The sequence below is a fragment of the Canis lupus genome, chromosome 5, assembly GCF_003254725.2.
Source record: "Canis lupus dingo isolate Sandy chromosome 5, ASM325472v2, whole genome shotgun sequence".
Lineage (NCBI taxonomy): Eukaryota > Metazoa > Chordata > Mammalia > Carnivora > Canidae > Canis > Canis lupus.
Window position 1 is genome coordinate 55,896,558 of NC_064247.1, and position 18,697 is coordinate 55,915,254.

Here is an 18,697-nt window from a genome sequence, read left to right on the forward strand (position 1 = left end):
CACACACAGCTCCAGGATTACCACAGAGGTGGCAATTTTAAACAATGTGACCCTGTCCCCTGCCCCGACTGGCCACAGGTGATTGGCCCAAGCTGGGCGAATCATAACCTTCTCTGGGAATTTTGGATTTGGATCAAAACAGACCTGCTGGTAGTGATGGTTCCTTCATAAGGATTGGCACAGTAGCAAAAATGCTCCATTTCTTCATTAGAGAGAGAATTATATAGCAGAAATGTCATCACCTGAACGTAGGCTCAATGAGAGCAGAGACTGTTGTCTATTTCTGTTTGTTGCTGTGTCCCTAGAATATGCCTGGTGCGTAATAATAATGATAATAATAGGAACATGTATATAGTACTCACTATGATCAGACAACGGTCCTCAGTGCTTCACAGGTGTAATTCATTTAATTCTCATAACAACCCTAAAAGATAGAACATCATTATCCCATATGAGAAACTGAGACACAGGGTGTCTTGTCTAAAGTCACACAAATAGTTGGTCTGGGGGCCAAGATTCAAACATGAGTCATCTAGTTCTGGAGTCTGTGCTCTTGATCACTAGTTGAACACAGAGAGGAGACAATGGCATTCTAAGAAAGGCAAATGATCAAGGAACTTTATGTCCTTTCTTGCTGGTGTAACTTCCCTGTGTTATCCAACCACCGATACTGAAAATGATATAGAAGAGAAAGGAAAGACAGGGCTACCCGTATAGTTCTGCTTCTCAGCCCTTCCTTGCTCACAGTAAACCAAAGGTAGAGAATGTACAGATAGAATGTACATGTATCAAGAGGTGAAACAAAGATTATTGAATTAGTTTTGTATGGTGTTTCCACTGTTCTTGTTAAGAACAAATACATACATATGTATGGACTACTAAATATACATTGTATGATTTGGGTGATTCTGCATACAAAATAAATGCTCTTATATTTGCATTTAAAACTGGCACTGCAGGGGCACCTGGGCAGCTCAGTCAGTTAAGCATCCAACTCTTGATTTCGGCTCAGGCCATACTCACTATGAAAACAGGTTGCCTACAAACTTATTTCCATAGAGTGATGCAGCTGCGCTTAGGATTTGCAATTCAGGGCTCATTTTTGACAAGACTGCTTATCTTCTCTGCCCGTAGCATCTCACTCTATGCAGCTCAAGTCACCTGGGAAGCATCTCCAGGCTTCCTGCTGCCCATCAGTTTCAGCTGCTCTGGAGGGCAACTCCTAGCTCCTTGGGGTGCCCCCCAGCCCCCCAGTATACTCTTGAGGTTTTTTTTAAGGGTTTTATTTATTTATTCATGAGAGACACACAGAAAGAGAGAGGCAGAGACACAGGCAGAGGGAGAAGCAGGCTCCATGCAGGGAGCCTGACGTGGGATGCAATCCCGGGATTCCAGGATCATGCCCCAGGCCGAAGGCAGGCGCCAAACCTCTGAGCCACCCAGGGATCCCCAAATCCTTGAGTTTTGAAGGTGATCCATCAAGGTGTTTTCAAGTGACATGGTAACAGAGACTTCATTCTAGTCTCATAGATCTTTACTTCTTTGTCAGAGTCACTTACAAGGGAACCGGGGTTAATGTGCAGGTGGTGACAGCAGAAGAGCCCCGTGGGAGGAAGAGAAGGAATGCTGTATCTGGGATAGTTGGTAAAGGCTTCAAGAAAGGTGGGGCATTAACCTGTGCCTTTGGAGTCAGAGGGAAAGACATTCCAGGCAGAGGACACAGCATGGGCACAGGTATGGAGGTCAGAGAGAGGGGCAGGGCTAAGGAACTCACAGTGGGCAGTGTTAGAAAAGCTCCAGGCCTGTCGAATGGGAGGAGGTGGTGTGCTGGAGAGGTGGGAAAATGGATGTCTCTGCTCCAGAAGAGGGCTGAGATTCTGTATCCCCACTTGGAGACTTCCTCCACCATATGTTGTTAGTATTGTAAAACTAAATGGTGAAACTGATAGTAACTCCCTGTGAGTACTGCAAGGCACCAGGCAAAGCTCTGAGCACTTAGCATCCATCACCACATTTGACTCACACAATCTTGTGAACTAGGTACTGTCGTATTATTCCTATTTTATAGAGAAGCTAAGAAATTTACCCAACCCAAGATCACAGAGCTAGTAAGCAATAGACCTAACATTTGAACTTGAACAGTCTGACTTTGAACTGTCCTGGAGTAAAGAACCTGCTTAACTTTGTTTCATCCAGCATTTCCCAACTTGTTTTTTTTTTTTTTCTCAAGATTTTATTTATTTATTCATGAGATACACAGAGAGAGAGAGTCAGAGACACAGACAGAGGGAAAAGCAGGCTTCCTGCAGGGAGCCCGATACGGAACTTGATCCTAGGACCCCGGGAACACGTCCTGAGCTGAAGGCAGACGCTCAACCACTGAGCCACCCTGGCATCCCAACCAACTTGTTTTTTTTTTTTTTTAAAGATTTTATTTATTTATTCATGATAGTCACACAGAGAGAGACAAAGAGGCAGAGACACAGGCAGAGGGAGAAGCAGGCTCCATGCACCAGGAGCCGGACGTGGGATTTGATCCCGGGTCTCCAGGATCGCGCCCTGGGCCAAAGGCAGGCGCCAAACCGCTGCGCCACCCAGGGATCCCCCCCAACTTGTTTTAATTAAAAATTGTGCATATCTGGTAATATTGTAAGGCAATTGATTCTGTGGGCAATAGGAAGTTATTAAAGGGTTCTTACCCAGGAACCTTTTGATTTGATTTCCTTAGTAAGCTAATCATCAGTCACTCACACTTTAGTGTGAATTAGTCTTAGAGCCCCCTCAATTTTCTTACAAGCTTCCTAAGAGCAAGTACCATGCTGTGTCCCCAGAACACAAGGAGACATGGCATAACATTGTGCTCTAAAAAATGTTTGCTTGAATGAGTTGTAATTTTGCATGTTGATGACAGTGGGAGCAGTGGAAAGAAAGGCCTGGAGTCTGGGAGGCACAGGGTGAAATTGTCAGAGTGGGAGGGACAGGAGGCAGGAGCCATTGTGGGGCAGCATGGGAATCAGAGGCTTGGGGCTGAAGTGGACAGCTAGACTAATCTCCATCAATGGCATGGCTCAAGGCCAGGCCTGAACATTGATTGAAACGCAACTCCAGGAATGCCTGGGTGCCTCAGCAGTTGAGCGTCTGCCTTCAGCTCAGGGTGTGATCCCAGGGTCCTGGGATTGAGTCCCACGTTGGGCTCCCTGCAGGGAGTCTGCTTCTCCCTCTGCTTGTCTCTGCCTCTCTCTCTGTCACTCATGAATAAATAAATCTTAAAAAAAAAAAAAAAAAACCACAAATCCAAATACTCAGAATATTTTGTCTTTTACACAGTCACTAAACTCACTGGTTAATTGGAGAATGAGGCATGCTTTGGAGTTGAAGGTATATCAGGAAATTCCTGGTTTTAAGAATCAGAGTTGGAGAAAAAAAAACACATCTCAGACTTGTATCTACTCCACCCTCATTCCCCCAAAGTTACTGGCAAAGAGCAGGGCCTTTGGAGAGTTGGCTTGTTGAACTGAGGGGTCCTTAGAAAACACTCAGCCTGTTTTTCTCTTTTTTTTTTTTTTTGAGACTTTTTATTTATTTTTCAGTAGGCTCCATGCCCATCATGGGGCTCAAATTTATAACCCTGAGATCAAGAGTCACAAGCTCTACTGAATGAGCCAGTACCTACTCCTGCCCTCTTCTCTCATTCTAAGGAGAAGAAGACCGGGACCCAGAGAGGATGAGGTCACAGAGCTGTTTAAGTTGGGACCAACGTCTAAGGGTTCCTTCCCAGTCAGGAGCTCTGTGCACAGCTTCAGAGCCTACACCCGGGCCCCTCTGCCTGGCCCCAGCAGTTTCTTGGCCCCATCCTCTCCACCTTCCTCCTCCTCCCCTGTGTCAGGGGAGGCGGCCCTTGTGCACACCAGCCCCAGACCGCAGACTGCACTCCCTGCTGCCGCCTGACTGCCCCTAATGAGATTACAGACTAGAGTTAATTCCCACTAGCTTTAAAGGGCAGGCCAGGCCACAAGAAATTGCGAAAAGAAAACCTTTCACAAAAAAATTGCTAAACGTGGATGATGATCCTAACAGTCCTTTCCCCTTTCAGCACGGCACAGACCGCTGCTCTCACAAATCATCTCTGAACGGGATATTACACCAGCCCCAATGAAGTAGACGCTATTATGTTTGCCTTATAGATGGGGAAACTGAGGCACTGTGAGATTATATGGCTTGCCCAAAGTCACGCAGATGGCAAGTGACAGAGCTGGGACTTGAATAGGTTGGACTGTGTCATTTAAAAAAAATAATAGGCCTTGAGAGCCTACAGGGTTCCCTGCTTCAGGGCAAAGTAATCCTGTGAAGGATGCACAGCAATGAATGGGAGACCCCGAGTCTGAACCCAGATCCACTGGACTCAAATCCTACACTCTGCACAATGCTGCTAAGCACTTTCAAATCCATCTATCTGTCACTGAGGCACCAATCAAACCCACACAGGCCTGAACTCCACTCTGCTACTGCAGGCTCCGTGACCATGACCAAGGAACTCTGACTCCTGGGGTCTCAATCTCACTTTCAGGAAAATGAACAGGGGCACCTGGGTGGCTCAGTGGTTGAGTGTCTGCCTTTGGCTCAGGTTGTGATCCCGAGGTCCTGGGATTGAGTCCTGCATCGGGCTTCCTGCAGAGAGCCTGCCTCTCTCTCTGTGTCTCTCATGAATAAATAAATACAATCTTTAAGAAAAAAAAAAAAGAAAGAAAAAAATGAACGTTGGGATTTTAGGGTTGTTGGGGGGACCCCTACACCTCACACAGGTCAAGCAGGTGAGTGGGTCTGGCACACAGCACATGCTTTTTGCCCTGGTTTCCTCATCTGTAAAATAATACTTATAGGACTCACTTCTAGGAATTGGTATGAAGATTAAATGCACTAATACAAGGAATGTGCGTCTAGAACAGCACCTGGTACATAGTAAATGCTTAATCAGTGTTAGTGACTGCTAGTATCTTCTTGTCTTCAGTTCTTTTTGGAATAAAGTCGGGGTAAAAATCAAACTAACCAAGTGAGTGTCTCTCTGTTTCTCCCCTGTTTGAGAGGTGCACCGGGCTTTGAGGTCCAAACTCCCAGACCACGTGGCCTGCTCTAATTTCCCAGGCCCTAATCTGTCCCTGGCTCCTAATGATGCAGCTGGTAATAGGATTGTGGCTTCCCTCTGGGGCAGCTCAAAGGCCATGGCTGTGGGGCTGGTGACTGGTGCTTAGCAACTCTGCCCACCTGCCTGCTGAGCAGCTGGAGCCTCTGGCTGGGACCCTGTGCCCTCAGCTGGCCTCACGTGCATGGAATGGTGCTGTGCCCTGTGCCAGCAGGCTGGGCTCACCATGGTGCCAGGTGCCATCCTGGCACGAGGGAGGGACGTGTGCAAGCGAAATGGCCTGCTCATCCTGTCTGTGCTATCCGTCACCGTGGGCTGCCTTCTTGGCTTCTTCCTGAGGACCCGTCGCCTCTCACCGCAGGTCAGCCACCCGGAGCTTCTCGGGGGGGCTCCGTGGAGGAGGGGTATGTGGGCCAGAGGGATCTGGGAGTCACAGTCCCGCTCCATGGCTCATGGATGACATGATGGTGGGGGAGCCACTTTGCCTCTCTGGGTCCCCGTCTTCTCATCTGTAGCAGGGGTACAGGACTAGAGCGAGATCTGATAAAATGGTGGAGGAAGTGGTTACAGATGGCACCACCAGGTGAGAGAGAGGCCAGGACGTGGCGTTAGGATGACCACAGGGTGAAGAGGCACGGGAGCGGGAGCCGGGGCCTGGGAGAGCGCGGAGCAGGCATCAGAAAGTACCTCCTACAGCAGCCCACACAATAGAGACCCAGGAAGGTATTGGGGGCAGAAGAATAGCTGGAGCCAGACGCAGGCCCTTAAAAGGTTTGGGTGCGTGTGGAGTAGGCTGTTCAGGGCAGCCAGACCACTCACTCAGGGCCCTGGGGAACTGGCACAAGCACGAGCGGCTTGGGCAGGGGCTGAAGGGGCCAGATCTCAGCCTGGAGAGATCATCTGGTGCTGAGTGCAGGATGAGGGAGTGGTGGGACAAGCAGGGGCCGGGTCAGGAGGTGGCTACGTGGGGGAGACCTGACAGCACCTGGGAGAACTGTCTCCAAAAGAGGAGTCTCCAGGATGTGGCAGCGAATTAGATGCAGGGCTGGGAATCAGGGCAGGTTTCCTCCCCAGCCCCCACCCCTGGGGTTCTGGCCTGTGTAACTACGAGGGGGGACGATGCCTTGCCTGGGCAAGGCTCCTTTCCCTCTTGGGACCAGTCTCCCACAGGACAGGGAGGGACGCTTACATGGCACTGAAGGAAAGATGATGCTGAGCCTTGTTAAAACAGTAAGGGTTGCCGGGATAGGTGTCAAGACCGTGGGAATAGGGGAAAGAGATCAGGCCCAAGTCTGAGACGACAATGACGGCTGGGGACTCACAGCCAATGAGCCTAGACGGGGGATAATAGACAATTGCTAAGAGGAGCCATGGAGGGTGGGGAGCTTCTGCTGAAGTTAGTGAGGGGGTATCCCCCATCCTCCCTAAACTGATGTAGCACAAGTTTTGCTGTGACTGGGCCAGGCAGGCCAAAGACAAGGTCCACGGATGAGTCCTGGCCAAAAACAGGGCCCTCAGTAGCCAGCCTAATGTTTGTTGAAGGAGAAGTGTTTGTCGATGGGTTCCTGGAAGATCCCTTATTTCATAAAATTTCTCTTCCTGCAGCTTACCCACACCTAAAGTGATTGTCACCTGGGGCTCAAGGCATCCGATGTCGCCTTTCCTGAAAAGGGAAACAACCCCTCCCTGAGAACCCAGCCCCTATGACTAGAGTAACACTATTGAGGTCTGGCCCTAGGCAGGATCCTAGCTCCTTTCTGGGCCTCATTTTCCTCATCTGGAGTGTGGGGCACTAGATATCTACTAGAATTGTTGCGAGGATAAACAAGCACTCATCAATGCCTGGCACACATGGCTCTGAAGGGCTGGTACTTGCTCCTCCCTCCTTTATCTACCTGTCCAAGTCCTACCTGTGTCAAGAGCCAGTTCATATTCCATATCTTATAAAAGTTCTTCCAGACCTGCCCCCACCTGATATAATACTCTGCTCCCACACTCGCCCCCTGCTCAGCCTTCCACTGTAACCAGCTGCTGGCTGTCCTGCTTCAGAGGCATTTGTGCAGGTGTCCATTGCTCCCGTCAGATTTTGACTTGCTGAATATCACATGTTCTTGCATGAGCCAAAATGTGAGTCTAGCTCAGTGTTTGTCACAGAGAGAAGCTGAATTAAACCGGCCGCGCCACAAGCAATCTGCAATCTACTTTCTTTAATTTCCCTGAGCAACAAAAAATATATTTCCTGCAGGAAGATTATTTTGTGAAAACAAATTGGAATGCTTATTATTAAAAGCCAAGCTCATCTGGGGCCTCTTTTGCCAAAGCTGCCTGCCCCATCTGCTTGGAAATGCAAATGTGTTCCGGTCTGGATTAACCTGCCAGATAAACTGAAGAAGGGATGTGGAGTCTTAGAACAGTTATTTGGCAGGAATTGGCTTTCTCAGCATCTTACTTTGAAATCCAGGAGTTGTTTCTATGATCTCGGCCTGTGACTCAGAAACTAAACCCTTCTTATTTTGTAAGCTTATGCAACAGGCAAAAGTCGTAAACAATTTGGAAAATGGAAGAATGTCCTATTTGTGAAAAGAATTTACAAAACCACAAATTTTATCTTTGGAAATAGTATCTCATTTAAAAATATAGATCATTTTGAGGGGCACCTGGGTGGCTCAGTCGGTTAAACATTCATTTCGGCTCAGGTCACGATCGCTGTGTTCTGAGATAGAGCACCATGTTGGGCTATGCACTGGGCATGGAGCCTGCTTCAGATTCTCTTTCTCTCTGTCTCCCTCCCCTCCCTGCACATGCACGTGCACTCTCTCTCTTTCCCCTTCTCTAAAAATAAATTTTTTAAAAAAAAGATAGTTTTTAAAAAGATTTTATTTATTTATTCATGACAGACACAGAGAGGCAGAGACATAGGCAGAGGGAGAAGCAGTTCCTCTCAGGGAGCCCAATGTGGGACTCAATCCTGGGACTCAGGATCACGCCCTGAGTCAAAGCCAGACGCCCAACTGCTGAGCCACCCTGGCATTCTTGAAATAAAGATCATTTTAAAGAGTTTCAGTGAAACCATAGTGAATTTACAATTGCATTCATTTTCCTTTCCTTCCTGGAATTCCACTAAAATTATAGTAATGGGATTTTTTAAACATGTAAACTCCCAAGAGAATATAAAAGGAGACAATTGAGAAAAGAAGTTGAGGGAGTACCATAGGAAGTGGATAGAGTTGAATGATCTCTCTTAGTAGAGCATAGGAAACTAAAACTTGAATCTATAGAAGCAGAAACCAGGTCAGTTTGGCTTGGAGAATTCCAGAAAGGTTCTGCCCTTGAAAGTGCACAGAGCTACAGGAGGCCACATGACATAAGGAGGTAAAGTCAGGGACATTGGTTGGAACTTTGAAATTGGAGCAGTTAAGCCTTCCAATTCATGTAATTAGGGGACTCCTCATCCATCCATCTCTACTGCCCTGTCTGCCCAAGGAGCCAGAGAAGCGTGACCTAGGGAATAGGTGACCTGTGTGTGTTGGAGTCAGGGAGGTGATGAGGCACATGCATCCCACAAATTAGCGGACATCTGCATTCGAGGGTGGGATCCCCATAAGACTGTTGTCAGCTAGGCTTAGGCACAGCCTCACCCCCTAGTTGGGGCTAAGAAGAGACTTCTTACTGAGCCTCAGGGAAAAGATCTCCAAATTCTGCTATAAAGGGGATTCCTCCCCCATCCTATCCAGAGTAAAAAAGACTGTCACCCATCACTTTTCCTTGAGGGACGTCACTTGACAAGTTCCACTCATGCACACAGAAATTTAGTGCCTCACACTTACATATGAGCAGAAAGCCAAAGTCAAAGCTTCTAACAGAAACACAGAGACTAAACAAACAGAAAAGATGGTCTCTAATGAAGCAGAGACAATGCAGGAAATAGAAGAATAATTTTAAAATCTTACCTTAAGTTCTTCAGAGATGTGAGAGAAGATATAGTGGCCATAAAACAGAACAGGATGTGAGATAAAAATGTCAATAGCAAAAAAAAAAAAAAATGTCAATAGCTAGGATAAAGTTGCAAAAATCTCCCAGAAAGTAAAGCAAACTGAGATGAAAATAGAAGAAAATCAGAGGTGTCCAACATCCAAACTCTCTAATTATTTAGAGAGAGCAAAAAGAAAAAAATGGAGAGAAAAATTTCCGAGAGCATATTTCACTTTTTTCAGAAGTGAAAAGTATGCACAGCACTCTGAATTTTATTTTTAAAAGAAAGAAAGGAGAAAATCTCATGCCGTGGTACATCACCATGAAAATTACAGAAAACTGGAAATTCACTGATAGTCCTTAAATGGTTCTGAGGGAATAAAACAAGTCTCCACCAAGGAATAGGAAAAATGGCTCCAAAAATCATAAGTGACACTAGAATCTAGAAGACAAAGGTAAATGCTTTTGAAATTTGGAGGGAAAATTCTTTCAAACTAAGAATCTTAAATATGGCCAGACTACCAGAGGTAAGCATAGAATAAAGGCATTTTTGCTCATGTGAGGACTCAAAAGTTTCTCTCCCATTCACCCTTATTTTGTAAAGATTTTCTGGAGCATTGGAAATGATAGTAGAATAGGACAAGGAGGCCTGATTTCTGGTCCTGCATTGTCACTGCTAAGTTCTCTCTGTCTCTTGGCTCAGCTGGACTAGAAGATCTTTAAAACCCCTTCTCAGTACCAAAATTCTATGAGTTGGGCTTTTCAAAGTATTAGATCATTAACCAAGTGTTTAGCTTTGGTTTCAAAAAAAAAGAAAGAAAAAAAAAGATGGTTGCAAGTGCAAAAATTTAATTTGGTTGGTGCTTGAAAGTCCCTGCAACTGACCTCACCCCACATTACCTTCAGGAACATGACCTCAAGCTAGGTTTGCCAGAAATAACAAAACTGAATTAAATTAAATTAAATTAAATTAAATTAAATTAAATTAAATTAAGAAATTTAAAACCCACAAAACAACAAAATTTGTTGTTCATCTGAAATTCAAATTTAACTGGACTTAGTGACCTCTTCTACTTCAGCTGTAGGTTCTGGTCATGGGACTCTGGAGACAGCTGATGGGGGGCACAGACTGGGTTCCCTAATCCAAGGCCCCACAGAAGGGCCTGTGAGGAAGTTGAATACAAGAACTTTCCCCTTTAGGAGCTCTTTATTCTGGGTGATGTCTCACCAGCTGCATCTGATTCTCTCTCCTTCAGCATTTTAAACGTGAGGACGCTGCTGGGGGCTGGCAAGAACCTGCGATGGTGTGGGGAGTGGGGAGGGAGAGGGGAAGGCCCCAGAGAAGGGACCCGGTGCAGGAGGAGACACTGACTCAAGAATGCTGTGCTGAGTCAGTCTCTTCGTAGACCTGACTGAGACCTTCTCCAGGGCAGGAACCCTGCCTCATTCATTCATGATGCCTGGCCAGTGTGGGTTGAATAATGTGTGAACAGTATCCGGCTCTGCCCCCTTGCCGCTTCCTGTTGGCTCCAGGAGACACACTTCCAGCATGAGTGGGCAGGTGAGCAGTGCAGAGGTTAGGGAGGGGTGACAATCCGGTGATGACTGAGCCTTATTCTCATCCCCGGGCTCTGCAGGGTGCTTTATGTGCCTCCCTTCATGTAAGCCTCCCAACATCTTACAAAGTGAAAACTCAGAGAGGTCAAGTAAATTGCCTAAGGCCACACAGCTAATTCTAGGGGGTCAAGATCAGAAGAACCCAAGGCTGTTTGGCTCCAAAGCCGGCACTTCCTCCCGGACTCTGCAGTCCAAGTGCTACACAGGAGCGCTCGGGTGAAACAGGGCTTTGAAGACCGTAAAGAAACTCTGAAGTCAGTGCCACCTGCTCTAACCCCAGTTCCTCCTGTATTTACAGGAAATTAGTTATTTCCAGTTTCCTGGAGAGCTCTTAATGAGGATGTTGAAGATGCTGATCCTACCACTGGTGGTCTCCAGGTGAGGAAGGGGCAGGTGTTTGGCTGGGAGTTCAGGGGAGAGGGTTCTGTCCGGACTCGGTAGGCGCCACGCTCTGGCTGTGGGGGGCTGGCCTGTGACCACAGGCCCTGGGAACAGTGTGACTGTGGGGTCTCTGTGGTCACGAGGATGTGGCACAGGCCATAAGTTGGTGGTCCCACTTATTCCAGTGCTGTTCAATGGACTTTTCTGTGTCTTGAACAAATGTTGTGGTATCACGGGACATGACCCGACTGCCGGATAGCTCAGGACCAGGGAGGGCAGGGATTGCTTCCCAGAGTGGGGCTCTCTATGGTCACTGCAGCAGTACGTGGGGAAAGACCAGGGAGGCGCTTGTGAGATGATATCTTGGCTCAGCTGTGCAACCTTGGGCAGGTTCCCAGACTCCCTTGAGCTTCAGTTTCCTCATCTGCCAAGTGAGAATAATAACGCCTTACTCCAAGTGGTTGTTGCAAGGACTGCCTGGGGCTATATAGATTTGCATGTGCTAGGTGTTGGGGGGCAGGGGCCTGGGTCACAGGGTGTGAGGGAGGATAGAGGTGAAGCTGGGGGCAGGGTGTTCTTGCTCAAGCCTGAAAGGCCTTGTAAGCAGGCTAAAGAATTCACACTTTACTCCCTGAGGGAAGACCCCTGGAAATCATTGTCCCCTGCCACTGACATGCTGGGCCACCTAGAGCCAGCCCCACCCCTCTCTGGGCCTCAGTTTTCCCCATGTCTCAGGACCTGGCCGCTCCAGGAGTTGAGAGCCCTTCTTTGCTCTGAGGCTGTGGGTTGGGAATCCTCACCTCCCGGGACTTCTGTGCAGGGAGGCTTGTGGACACACCTCCGGGTCCTGTGTGTGTGTCGGGGGGTCATGGGCTCTGTCCCCTGGGGCAGGGACATCCTGAGCAGCGAGCTGGCTCCTCCCCCGCTTTCCTTCCAGTGGGGGGTGGGGGGGAGGCCTGTTCATGGTCCCCTCTGCTCCGCTCCCTTCCCTTAGGGGACAGGCGCTTTGTCAGGTACAGCTCAGCTTCACTTCCCGCAGGCAGCACGTAGGGCTCTCAGGACTCAGCCTCCAAGGATCCTGCTTGAAAGGCTGCCTCCCTCCCTCCAAAAGCTTTCCCTGACTCCGCAACCCGCTCCAGTTGTTGTCTCTTTATGCATCTTTTGAGTCATTCACCGAGTCAGTGAATCTGTGAGGATCACCAGTAGCTCCCATGTTGCTAAATCCAAAGGCCACTGGGTTCCTGCTCTTCGTGACTTTTCTCCACAGCAGCTGATGCACTTGACAGAGCAGCTGATCTCACTTTGGCTCTTGAAATCCTCCTCCAGCTGCCTCCTCCCCAGTCCCTCTTCCTCTACTCGACTTCTGCTTGTGTGGTCACTTCTCAGGACTTCCCCTCCTCAGCTTTGACATTCCCCCTGCAGACCCAGAGCTCCCAGGTACAGACCCACCCACCGTGGGGGCCTCTCATCTGAGCACCACCTCTCCCCCATCTGACATCTCCCCTGGATGTTTAACAAGTGTCTCAAATAGTGTAAGCAATTTGAGATTATACCCTGCAAACCAGTTCCTTCTCCTGTTCCCGGCAGCATCATTCACCCAGCTCTTCGCACCCTTTCTTACTCGCTTCCCCCACCCCACCCCCCCCCCACCCCCCCCCACCCCCCCCCCACCCCCCCCCCCCCCCCCCCCCCCCCCCCCGCCCACTACCAGTCAGTGATCAGTAACTGCTCTGGCTCTTCCTCCGGAATCCAAGCCAGCTTCATCCCCTCCACGAAGGGCCCACACTCCGCAGTCACCTCAGTGGCCCTCTTGCTTCTGTTCTTGTTCTCCACCCATTCTCCCACTCTGACCTCTGGAAGGGCCCTCTGGGCTGTGCTTTTCATGAACCTAAAACCCACTAGGGTTTAGGGCTGCAGTGGCATTTAGAACAAACCCTTCTACCCTTACCTTGGTCTCGGAGGCCCTGCACCATCCTCCACTTCCTGCACCACACTTCATCCCAGGCCCCACTCATTCTGGTCCCATTGGCCTGGTCGACCAGAGCAACCCCTCCACCATCTCAGGGTCTCCACACATGCTGTTCCTTCTGCCCACAACACACTTCCCCACCATTTACATCTCTTCCTCCTCCTCTTCTGTTAGATCTCCATTTCACATCCCTGTCTTAGAAAGGCCTGCCCCACCCGTCCCCACTCAACACCACCCTCACTTGGCCTCACCAAGCCCTGCTCCCTTCTCTGCATAGCACTCACCATACTTTGTTATCCTGTGTGCATTCACTTGTTCCCTAGTTCCTTCAACTCCCACAGGCCTGCACACTCTGTAAAGGCAGGGATAGTCTTCCGTAGAGGTTCCACTCTAGGTCTGGCGGAGTGCCTGGTACATAGTCAGTCTCCTTAACACTTGTCAGGTGAATTGGGGAAGCAATCAATAATCATGTGTTGTGTTCCCATGGTGCTTGGCCCTGGAGATACAGAGCCCGCTGAGGATCAGTCCCTGAGGAGCTCATGGGCTGTGAGGGAGATAGACGGGAAAATACAAGGTTACAGGACGTCTACACAAGTGTGTTCATGGAGGAAGCACAAGAGTCTTTTTCTCTCTACCACCCCCCACCCCCACCCCGGCCCCAGGTTTCTTCTGATATAAGTGCAGGACTCCTGTCAGGCAGCTTTGCTGACCTTGACTGTTGACCATCCTAAATGCCTGGGCATTGCTTCTTACTCAGAACAGAAACACCTCACAGACAGAGGCTCTGGCATGGACCTGGAGTCACACAGGCCTGGGGTCCTGCCCTGGCCCTGCCATTGCCTGACTGTGTGGCCTTGAGCGCATCATTTAACTTTTATTATTATTTTTTTTCATTTAACTTTTAAAAAGTCCTGGAGTCAAGGATGCCTGGGTGGCTCAGTTGATCGAGCATCCATTCTTGATCTCAGCTCAGATCTTCATCTCAGTGTTGTGGAGCTCCATGTTGGGAGACTACTTAAAAAAAAAAAAAAAATCCTGGAGTCAGAGTCAGAAGCCAGGGTCCTGGACCTGCTTCTGCCACAATTATTATGTGATCTTAGGTAAGGCACCCTCACTCTGGGCCTTAGTTTATCCAGCTTACCTAGTGACTAAGGGCCTGTCTAGCTCTCCAAATCCTGGCTCTCAAACCCAGTCTTTCTCCACCAGATGAAAGTGCTTTCTCCTCGCCGGGAACGGAATGTGGTATTAACTTGAGAAAAGCCAGTGTGTGTTCACACATTTCCTTTGTTTATGATACAGTTTGGGCTGGTGCAGAGCAACCGTGTCACTGAAAAATGGAAGTGCTTTAACATTTTCCTGCTAAGGGAGAATTAAAACTTCTTGGGGGTGGGGGTTAGGAATTAGACATTTCTGAGTCCTCAACCCTCCATCCCTGGCCTCGTTTTCCTTTGGCTTTAACTGGTTGGTAATCCATCCATCATCCAACGGTCCCCCACAGTTTCCTTTCCTCCTGGCCAGTTCCGGGCTGGCGATCCCGGTCCTCAAGGAGCAACCACTCTGGTGTGGCGGTCATCACTTAGAGCAAAATCCCCGGAGCTGCTTTGATAATTCAGATGTCAGGCTTCACACCGGGCTTACTAAACCAGACCTGCCAAAGGGGCCCAGGCAGGGGTTTGCTTTAAACTTTCCACAAGTGTTATAATGGTTCAACAAAACGAAATGAAACAACCCTAATTTCTTGGAATCAAGCATTTGGGTGGATGGCTAAAGAACTTGGTGTGAGGGCTACTGCTCCTCAGTCTCTGGGAGCTCCAGGCTGTAACCCCAGGGCACAGGGATTTTTCTGCAGTATAATCGCTCCAGGGCAGCAGGAGGATCCATATTAAGGTACACTTGCTTCTAGTTCCAATAACTGGCAATTCTGAGCCCCAAAGCCTGGCACCCATGATTCTAGATGCTCCCACCTCTTTTCCAGCAGAACCTGCCACCCTGTTCTTACTCCAGGTCCCCGGAATCAGGCTGGTTACCTCATTGGTCCCTTAGTGTGCCACCTGCTTTTCTTCTTCATACCTTTGCTCATGTTGCCCCTTCTTCCTTGAATGCCCTCTTCTCTTCCTAATTAAAGTCCCACTCTGCATTCAAGGCCTAGCTCAAGGTTCTTCTGAAGTCCTCCCAGCTTTTCTATGGACGATGACCTGTCCGCACCGTGGATGCTGCCCATACCCTGGATGTACTCAGTATTGTTAGTGAAATGAATTCACAGTCACAGCTGGCATACTGCATGACAGGGTACAGACCCCCTGTTTTTATATAGTGGTGACATAGAAATAAATCAGCATTCCGATCTGGACTAGCCACTCCTACTGCTGGCTAAGAGTTCCCTCTGCCAAGGTCACCAGTCACCATGGCCCCTCTGAGGAGAAGGACCAGATACATCCCGGTGTTGTTCTGTGAGATCCTGGGAGGGGCGTCAGGTTCATTTTCCCCCTTGCCAATGGTGGTGGTCAAGGTAACAGATTTTTGCAGGAGATGAAAAACTAATAGACAAGCAAAGAGGGATGATGAGATGTAAAGAAGTCTGGGTAGTAATGGTGGAAAGGTGACACAAAGGATGAAAAGACCCTGTGCCGGCCTTAAAGGGTCTCACCATCTGGCAGGGGCACAGTCACAGAGACACTTTGTTTTAGAGAAAGTAGGCCCAGCTAGAGGGAGGTAAGGCCAGAGGCTTGGGTTGGAGCCCAGCTCAGGCAGTCTGCCCACAGTCCTGCATCTTCCAGCTCTTGGGCATCTTTTCTCTAGAATCCACTCCAAAATGGCACTGGCCTAAGCCCCCTCCTCAGAGGGCACATGACAGTCCCACTGAGGGCCACCTCCCATGGGCCTGGTGTGGCTTCTTAAGCCCCAATGAGTGTGGTGAGGCCCCAGGGCCTGCAGGCATGGCTGAGAATCTTCAGGACACTCCAGGGGAAGAACTGGGGCTTTGGAGTCACTCACTGGGAGTGTGAACCTAACCAAGTCTCTCAGCTTCTGAGGCTTAGTGACCTTCCCTATGAAATAGGAAGAACACCCATCTCCCTTCTGAGAATGAAATAAGATGTCCTTGGAGCACCCAGTGTAGCTCCTGATACATGATAAATGCCACCTGTTTTTTTCTGACTCATGAAAGCTTCATCAGGCTTCTCCCAAGGTGCAGATGAGATGTTTCATGAAACTCTCCACCTCGGTTTCTGCTCTCAGGCAATCCCTTAGGTGACCCCTGCCTTCTTCATGCTTTTATTTAGTACCTGCAGCGTACTTGTCACTAGTCAGAGGATAGTCTTTGCCTATCTCCCATCCACACACATATCCCTTGCTTCAAACAGGGCACAAATGTAGCAATTTCACTGACAGTCAGGAGCAAGATCATGCTCGAGGATTATATTGAGAAGTATAAGCCCTTCAGCCATCTCTTGGTTCTGTCTCTCTGTATATTAGTTATCGATTACTGTGGATCAAATGACCACAAGCTTAGCTCTATCTTACCTACCACTTTCCATAGGTCAGAAGCCCAGGCCTGGCTCAGTTGGATCCTCTGCTTGGGGTCTCAGGAGGCCGCAATCCAAGTGTAAGCTGAGCTGTGTTCTTATCTGAAGGCTTGGCCAGGGAAGCATCTATTTCCAAGCTCATCTGGGTCATTGGCAGAAGTCATTTCCTTGTGGCTATTTGTCTGAAGGCCCAGCTTCTTAGCGGCTATGAGCTGGAGGCCACCCTCAGGTCCTAGAGGCTACCGGCAGTTTCCTGTCTTCTGGCCCCTTCCAAAGGCAATTCCCCAAATGGCTTTTTGCTTCCTAAGGCCAAGAGGAGGATCTCTCACTCTCCAGCCTTCTGAGACAGTCATGTACCATAACATGGGAGTGACATCCCATCACCTCTGTCATATTCTATTGGTTAGAGGCAAGTCACAGATTCCATCTACACTTAGGGAGGGAGATTATGCAAGGGTATGGATCACTGGAGGATCAACACAGGGTATCCATCTCTTTCTTTCTCTCTCCCTACCTTCCTTCTCTCTACTCCTATTCCAAGACCAGCCAGAAATTCTATCCTCCTTGTCTTTCAAAAGTGACCTCTAGTCATGCCCTGTTCCTGGCAGGGGGTAGGGTGGAGGTGCTACTCAGCTTCTGGACCACATGCCTCATCAAGGAGTTTCTTTCTTTCTGGACCACTCTCTTATCATAAACAAATTCTGAAGAAAATGAATTCCTCTAACCCTTTTACAGGGCCATCACAGGGTCTGCTATACAGTAGGTGCCTAATAAATGAGTTTTACATGAGTAAAGAGCAGGGGGAAGGGCAGCTAAGGCAGGATTCAGGGAAGTTTCATGACCAACATTTGAACTGACCCTCGGAGGGTGGTTAAGAGTTGCCTTTTAAAGATGTTTTTGTACTTTAAAAAATTCTATAATTATAAACATTTTAGACAATCAAAAAAGATCCTCCCATCCTCCCACAATCCTAATTCTGCTACTGTTATTTTTTCCCTCTAAATATTTGCTCTTATCATTCTTAGTAGTGAATCACCAGGCCCAGAATGTAGTCCTTGGCAGACTGGTTCAGAAGCTTACCCTCATCTGAGCCTCTGAGCTGGTCAGGCCAGTCCTCTGTTGCTGGGAAGAAGCAACCAAAAAACAAGATGCCAATTCATTCGTTCACAGAGATGAATACAATTGCCAGGGAGGACAGGTGCACACAGTCTCTGGCTAGAGCATTTCTCCCTGTAGGCTCACCACCTGGGGAACCCACTGGTTAAATGTTTGCTGGCAGGACAATCTAATTTTTTAAATATACAGCCAGTGGGACTCCAGGTCTGCATTTTAACTCATTCCTGGGTCCCACCTGGTGGAATCCCACCGTATGTGCATTTAACTTAAGCAAATTTGATTACACATGCTGTGGAAAACAAAGAGAATGTAAAGGAGGCAGGAGGCTGCCCCCATTCAGAGAACTGTGCTCCTGAGCGAGCTGCCATTAGGAGCGGTGGCCACGCTTCGCACTAAGCCAGTCTCTGTTCCCATGTGCTTCTCAAGGTGCGAGCATCTCTCTGCAGCAGTTGTGATGCTAGGCCCTGCAGAGAAAGGTTGGGGATTTTTTTCTTTACATCGTGGCTTCTGAGTGTGTGTTGACTGCTCCTGCTGGTGTTCACCTCAAGAAACAGCAACCCATTTCACAGCCAGGAAGAAAACTGTCTTGAGTGAACTTAAATAAAATTTTACCTACTCAACTTATGGTTGATTTATAGGATCTCCGAGGCAAATTTTACTAAACTTGGCTTTTCCTTTCTGTACTGACTTTGGAATTGAATATGCCAAATAAGGGCCTGCTCCGCTGTACAGTGGGAAGCCTAACATCTTCCTCTTTTGAGGCTTGTACTGATGCACTTTCCATAACTCTACATGAAGACTTTTTTTTTTTCTCATGAGAGACACAGAAAAAGAGGCAGAGACACAGGCAGAGGGAGAAGCAGGTTGCTGCAGGGAGCCTGATGTGGGACTTGATCCCAGGACCCCAGGATCATGACCTGAGCCAAAGGCAGTACTCAATCACTGAGCCACCCAGTGTCCCTGCATGCAGATCTTAGG

The 18,697-nt window shown here is 48.5% G+C and overlaps 1 protein-coding gene and 1 long non-coding RNA gene across 5 annotated transcripts in view; one reads left to right on the forward strand and one right to left on the reverse strand.

The window, feature by feature from the left end:
- Positions 1-9,893, reverse strand: part of LOC118354689 (uncharacterized) — a 36,801-nt gene extending 26,908 nt beyond the window's left edge. For both annotated transcript variants that reach the window (XR_007410855.1, XR_004815613.2), the window contains exons 1-2: positions 9,091-9,893; positions 363-424 (exon numbers count right to left, since the gene is read on the reverse strand). This is a non-coding gene — a long non-coding RNA (uncharacterized LOC118354689). The remainder of the gene's footprint in view (positions 1-362; positions 425-9,090) is intronic.
- Positions 5,103-18,697, forward strand: part of SLC1A7 (solute carrier family 1 member 7) — a 43,062-nt gene continuing 29,467 nt past the window's right edge. Inside the window, exons 1-2 of one of the 3 annotated variants that reach the window (XM_025427656.3) lie at positions 5,103-5,501; positions 11,028-11,107. In XM_025427656.3, the coding sequence (XP_025283441.2) occupies positions 5,325-5,501; positions 11,028-11,107 (257 nt within the window). In that variant the 5' untranslated portion in view covers positions 5,103-5,324. Of the gene's footprint in view, positions 5,502-10,464; positions 10,774-11,027; positions 11,108-18,697 lie in introns of those variants that run through there. The other 2 variants (XM_025427658.3, XM_025427657.2) reach the window with 2 other exon arrangements.